General features: G+C 37.5%; 2 protein-coding genes across 5 annotated transcripts in view; both read left to right on the top strand.

Annotated features, from left to right (window-relative positions):
• The window catches only part of LOC117183132 (pseudouridine-metabolizing bifunctional protein C1861.05), a 442,705-nt gene that overhangs the window by 312,941 nt on the left and 122,461 nt on the right, over positions 1-7,303 (top strand). The window lies entirely within an intron of this gene.
• The window catches only part of LOC117167778, a 62,775-nt gene continuing 58,820 nt past the window's right edge, over positions 3,349-7,303 (top strand). Inside the window, exon 1 of the mRNA XM_033352950.1 lies at positions 3,349-3,445. Coding sequence (XP_033208841.1) covers positions 3,349-3,445 — 97 coding nt within the window. The remainder of the gene's footprint in view (positions 3,446-7,303) is intronic.

Raw genomic sequence — 7,303 nt, 5'->3', positions numbered from 1 at the left:
TAATAAACTGACATTAATTTTGACCTATCACTTACGGTTTGTCGGATATTCATTGATAATAATAACAATAACGATAATTTATTCTTAGAAAGTTCCAGTAAAAAGTTTCCTGGAACTTTCCCAAGTGGCGGGCATTTTACACGCTCAGGGAACGTTCCTGGTATGTTCCTGGAATGTTCCGTGCTACTAGGGTAATGTGTGCCCTAAGGGTTTACATTTTTCTTGTACCTTCTTCCCTATTCCTTTACATACCCCGTCACTCACTTACTTAGTGGTAGGAGGGGGACCTGCAGTTTAAGGTGGGTTCCGAACACCAAAAGCAACAGCTTTAAGTACTTAGAGAAAACCTTTTTCTGTAGAGGTACCGGTCCCACGACTCTCCGAAGATGAACTCCCTAATTATACAATGTACATGCTTAAAACGTTAATTATTTGTCAACACTTTTGCAAATACTGAAAATAAGTTTGTCGAACCAATAAAAAATACGGGACAAATTTTTTCTGAACGTTTAGAAGCTGATGACTTAAGCCCTTTAAATATAAAAATAACGTAGACATTACGTTTTGTAAAAATCGTAAATTTTAAATTTTTAAAATATAAAAACCATATAATAATAGCTATGTAAAGATTATTATAAAAATAAGTTCATATAAAATCCACAAAATTTGTGGAAATTTTTTTTCAGAAGGTTATAATCTGAGGGAGTTGAAACCAAAAAATTGTCCTAAATAAAATGTATTTTACTTCAATAGATTCAATAATGTTGTATATTTTGAAATAATTACGTTTAAAAATGAAGAATAATGTCTAGAAAAACAAATAGCAGTTTTTATTTTAGACCAGAGGAAAAATCACTTCATCTATACACGATATTTTTAAATGAAATAATTCTAAGTAAAAATCACTTTTTAGTCGTGATTTTTTTCTTGATTTTCATAGTTTATGTCGTTTATGACACCGCGTACTTAAATTGCTTAAAACACAGAAAAAAACTAAAATTAAATTTTATTGCATGTCAAATTTCCCGCTGTTAAAGTTTACATGCTATTTGGCGAAAGTTTATCCTACGATGGAAGAAAAACTGTGGTCTGTTGTGGCGTTCTTAGCAACAATGGAAAAACGGAAAAGTATGGGTGAATTCGAGCTATAGGGTAAAGGGGGGCAGCGCCAACCAGTTAACAGCCAATAATTTTTTTAAAGTTAATGAGATGTTGAATTGATCCATTTTTTCTCGTTTCGAGTTCTAAATTATTTTATTTCATATTTCTATAAGTATTAATCACATTGAAAAAACAATAATTTGGTAATTTAATTATTTCTGACAAGCTGTATTTCATCGGCTTTGCCCCTCACCTGAAGGCAAAGCCGAATGCAACTTTTTATGAAAATAAAAACATTTAAAGATCAGAAAATGTGATGGTTTTCTTCTGTGGTATTTTATGTACTGGAAAAATTACTTTTGAAGATATTTAACAAGAAGAATAAGTTATTTTGAATAAAAATAGAGATAGCTGTAATATAGCCTCTTATTCGTTGACATTCTACTAGAAACGGACTGTACGCAATGATTCTACCGTACCAATAAAAGAAACCTGCATACCGACCGGATTGATAATAATAATAATAATATTTAATAGTTTCTTCCATGTAGCCCACAAGATAAGTTGCTGTTCTACATTGCCGATCATTTATCGACAAAACTTGTGACGTCGTGTATCACCTAAGCACTTGTTAAAATTATTTACGTCGGGCCTGCCCCCTGGCAAGGCCTCATTAATTTATGAGATTTAATATATTTCGGACTTGAATTACGTCTGATTAATATGATTAGATTGTGTGATATTGTTTTATTTGTCAAGATGTCAAGTTTTTATACTGTAAGTATTATCATTAAAGTTGAAAACTTTATATTTCTGTCAGCGAAACTTCCATTTTTTCGTGGTAAAAACTGTTTTCTGTATAATTTTTCTTTTGCAACGTCAATTTTTAAGATTTAAGTAAGTAACACTATCTCTCTGATAAAATAGATTTATTTGATGCAAAGTAGAACTAAAATTGTTAAATAATAGTCCTGCTATAAGGAAAATCACCTTTGCCCCACTGGTTGGCGCTGCCCCCCCCCTTACCCTAAACCGGGACAACATATTTAAAACAACACAGAAAACACAGAAGTTAATATTTGTTGCAGGTAAGTCTTGCAACAGTTAAAAATTAAACATATTTCGGCGAAAGTTTCACAGCGATTAGGAGAATAATTCTGGTCTCGTCTACTGCGTCACGCTGAAGTGAACACATTTCGGTAAAACATGTAGAATAGGGCGGAGTAAAAATGATTAAATTTCTCGAATCGCTTGAGCTGAGCAAAACAAATTTGCATGTACGTATGTGCATGTAAGTACTACTCGTGCGAACAAAATGTATCACATAAAAACAAAAACGAAGGAAGAAGGTGAAAGGACAGGGAGAGAGGGGTTGGCCCCTAACGGATATGACATAACCCAGGGTAGCCATACTTCATGGAAGTCAGGGAAATGAAGTTATTTTTTGTTATGGTTTGGATACATGTCCTTAAGTTAATTATTCCATACTGTCCTGTAAAGTGCATTTTTCGGGCATGGTTCAATAATTTGCGTGGCACATTATTGAAACATAATTCGCTTTTGTAACACTTTCCTCTCTGGAAAATTCTTCTAAATCTCAGGGAAACGTCAAGGAAATGGGAAACTTCAATTTTGTGGCCAACCTCATAAACATTTCCTCCCAATCTGTTGCTCCGGCAATTCAAACTCAGGTGGCGGCTGGGACCCCAGCTCACCCGGGAGCTGGCGGAGTGACGGTCCCTCTGAATGAGGCTATGGAAACCGCAGCGGCCAATGAGTCCCCCAAAAGGAAGAAACGCATCAATGGTTTTTTGAAAAGGATACTGAAGAGGCAAGCGCAGCAGGCCAGTAGAGCAGCTGCGGAAGCTTAAACATCGGCGACCACAATGCCGATAACCAACACTCAGGCCCAGAAGAGAGGAAGGGGCTCAGAGGGCACCCCATCAAGGGGGGAGGGGTTAAGCCTGTGACAAGGCACAAGGCAGCCCAGCAGCTGATGATTAGGGAGTCATCACAGACTGGCTTAACAGCCGCTCAGAGGACTGACCCCCTGACGATGGTGGTGACGGATACGACCTACCCGGACTCGCTCCTTACTACGGAGCAGTTTTCGCTCTTCACGCTCTTTTGGGCTCTTTGGTCCTCAACAACAGGCCCTTTCACAACTTTGTACATGCCAACTAAAGGGTTTCCGGACAGGGACAGAAAGAGCCTGTCGGGACAGAGGAAGATTAGGAGCAGACCTAAATGACTTCTCCCGGTCTGTCTATTACCCAACTTAACTTGCATCACAGCAAGGCCGCCTCTACAGTTTTTCGGAGGAACATGTCTGCGTGGCACACAGGTATCTCGCTCATCCATGAACCTTGGTTAGTTCGAGATACCATTAGGAGTTTTTGAGGGGGCGCTGGTTTTTGTTACAGGGACTTCAAGACGGCCAATCTAAGGGTTTGCATACTGGCTAGGGCTAGTCTGACGTTGGGGTATGTTCCGACGGCATGAAGGGGAACCAGAATAGTCTTCATTCCGAAAGCAGGTTGGATCGTTTATACTTCACCCAAGGGTTCCGTCCTATTAGCCTAACATTTTTCCTACTATCCGCGATAAGCGGAGTAAAACGGACGCGATTTTATTCGCCAGAAGGTATAATAGTCGGAGAGCCGAAGGTATAATAGTAGGAGAGTCGAGGCCGTTTTTGACGAGTTATCAAGTAACGATTCTGCCACTATTTTCCTGATTGTTGACAATATACTCATCACCAAATTTGGCTTCTCGAGTTGTAGTCCCGGAGAGAAGGTGTGCGTTTACTCATTCGAAGTTGTAAAAAAAATGATTGAAATAAGTCATAGGGTAACGGCTGAATCTTTCTGTATTGAATGTCAAGACAATTAGACAATGTTTCGTACAATTAGCAGAACAATGAGCTGGTGCGGAAGGGGGGGGGGGGAGAGAACGATCTACAGATGTAAAAGAATATGTCATTTTAAAGTTATTTTCTAACACTCAAATTTTTTATATAATATTCTACTTATTATTTAAAACATATATTCGAAGATGCAGCACAAAATCTCGGCGATAACATCCTGGCAGAACATCGCAAACTGCCCGGTTTTGACGTTGGTAATTGTGCGTCGATTCACGGCCCTGACACTGCGAGCAGAGTGGTCACTTTTGCTCCGAAGACGATCAGTAGCGTAATTAGAGACGTAGCTTATATTAATACATAATATAATAATAATAAATATTATAAATCAAAAATTTTAAACCGACGTTATTATTGTTTTATTATCACGTTGAATTCAATCCAAGACGAAAGTCTAGAGCATTTTTATGTTAAAAATCGTTATTGTTATTACTTAAGAAAACTAAGTAATATCAATAGATTATTAATTCCTGTGCAGTATGCCAAAGTGTGACAAATATAGATAGAATTCATTTTTTGAGTTCATGAGGTAAATAATCTCGTTTAATCTCATTTTTAGGGACATCTCAGAATAAACGAAAAATCTGGAGATTCTGCAGAACATTCCCAATTTTCCTGGATTTTTTAAAAATTTTCCTTATGCTTACAATAAACCTACAAGCGAAAAAATAAGATGTTTTTCATGTCTTCATTTAAATTATTTTCCTGTTGTTTCATTTCGAAAATATTGAGTGTTTTTACGATTGTTCCTACACAAACTTTTCCTACACAAAATATTTCGTACACTAAGTGTACTAACTATTTTTTACCTACACAATACATACCTACACAAAATCGAATACTATTACATTTTTCCTGCACAAAATATTTCCTACACAAAAATAATTAGTAAATATTTTGAAACATTATATTTATAGTTATATTATATATACATAAGCACAGAATTTGTCAACATGAGAAATAGTAGGCGGGAAATGATATATGATGCAGACGGAATACTAGAGGCTTTCAGAGACTATTTTAGGAGACAATTCGGAGCTGAAGCTATAGAACATCACAACTGCGATGTTGAACACGATGCGATGGAAAACTCAGTTGAGAAAGTTTTTGTCACTGAGGCTAGGGATATAATTAAGAACTTGAAAAACGCTAAAGCTGCCGGGGTAGACGGTATTAACGCTGAAATGCTTAAACACGGTGGCGAGTGCATACCACATAGACTGTGCGCATTGATAAATTTATGTTTCGAGATGGGAGACGTCCCAGACGATTGGAAAAAAGCGATTATCGTACCAATACATAAGAGAAAGGGAGATAAAAGAGACTGCAATAATTACAGAGGGATTAGATAATTAAGCACCGTAAGTAAAATATATTCAAAAATACTTATTCGTAGGGTAATGAAAATAACAGAAGCAAAGATTTGGGAAGTCCAAAGTGGTTTTATGCCAGGAAGGTCATGTACGGATCAAATATTTAGCTTAAGGCAAATAACAGAAAAAAGTTTGAGAGTAGTAGGAAAAGTTTTCTATGCATTTGTTGACCTAGAACAAGCTTTTGACAAGGTAGATAGAAGTAAACTTTGGGAAGTCCTGAAAGAGTATGGAGTCAATGGATGGCTACTACAAGCTATAAAAACAATATATACAGGTAGCAAAGCGAGTGAAAGAGTGAATGGGAAACTGAGTGACTGTTTCGATATTATTCAAGGAGTTAGACAAGGATACGTTATGTCTTCATGGTTATTTATATTATTTATGGAAAAGTGTTTAAGAATGGCTCTCTTCGACGAAGAGGGTGTGGATCTCGAAACAGTAAGGATACGTGGATTAGCCTTCGCAGATGATAAGGTTGTTATGGCAGAGTCTATCGAAGACTTACAACGAATGTTGAATAAACTATATGCAAGCATGAAGAGCATGGGCCTCAAAATTAACGCAAATAAAACAAAAACTATGGTGTTCGAAGGAAAGATTGAGAAAAAACTATGCAAGTTGATAAGTTCGTATACCTTGGTAGCTTATTTAATAGGGACGGGAAGATAGATGAGGAATTAGATAGACGCATAAATGAAGGTAAGAAGGTTATTGGTAGAGCAGGTCCCCTTATCAGAAGTAAAAATATATCAAATAAAGCTAAAATGTCAATACATAATTCTAAATTTGTACCGACTGTACTATACGGTAGCGAGACATGGACTTTACAAGAAAAAGATAAGAGTAAAATTAACGCAATTGACATGGGATTCATACGCATAATATGCGGGAAAACCCTGATGGACAAAGTAAGTAACAAGATAATTCTAAAAGAATGTGGCGCAGAAGAGACATAAAAGAGGCTAGAGAAGTATGCTTGGACAGGAAAGTATGGCGGCAAATAGTTAATAAAAAGAGTGTCAGTAGAGTGAATGACGCCTTAAACAAAAGACCTTGGCCAATAATGGACCCAACTGGGAAACCTTACATAACGACATCGTGAGGTTCTTCGCTTGTGGTGATTGTTACAGCGATTGATCAGCAACCTGGGTAGGAGCAGTGTTGCCGAACGAACGTGTTATTTATATAAATAACACGAGAATTCTGAATCAATCTGAAAATTCTCTATTCGTTTCACACACTAATCCTTTCCCCTACCGAGTGAGTCACGCCTACCCCGAAAGGGAAATGGCTTAATGGTATAATAATAATAATTATATAATTAAAAATTTGTCATAAGGACAACCGCAAGATTTCGCCGGGAGCGGGTGCTAATCTGAAAAATTGCACCCGCTTCCAGTGAAATCGCGGTAAAATTTCAGCTACAACCATATCTCACAACCGTGAGATAGGCGTTTACAGTATGTAAAGGAATCAATACGACGATCCAGCAAAAGCCTCGTGCACCCTAAGAACACGGAGTGACCCAAGTACATCCGCCTTCTGCATTTTTCCCGCAAGTCTTCTAGCATATTGTTGACACGCAGGGATGCTTTTTAGGCTATTAGCAAGTGAAAGCTTGGCTTCTCCAAGAGCGCCGATGATAAGGACGATCAGTTTAACAGAATATTCCGGGTACAATCGTTGCAACTCCCTTATAAGGTCTCGATACCTCTATTTCTTTTCATTCTCCTTGGCTATGATGTTTTTGTCAGCTTGTGCCGAAAATTCGATAACGAACATGGTTCGCTTTTCGAAGTCCAGAAGAACCATGTCAGGCCTCGAGTGAGCAACAGAAACAATTGTCGAGAATATAAAGTTCCAGTATATGCGTCACTTCCCATTCTCGACAATTGACTCAATT

The sequence above is a fragment of the Belonocnema kinseyi genome, chromosome 2, assembly GCF_010883055.1.
Source record: "Belonocnema kinseyi isolate 2016_QV_RU_SX_M_011 chromosome 2, B_treatae_v1, whole genome shotgun sequence".
Taxonomy (NCBI): Eukaryota; Metazoa; Arthropoda; class Insecta; order Hymenoptera; family Cynipidae; genus Belonocnema; species Belonocnema kinseyi.
This window is presented reverse-complemented; position numbering and strand designations above follow the sequence as displayed.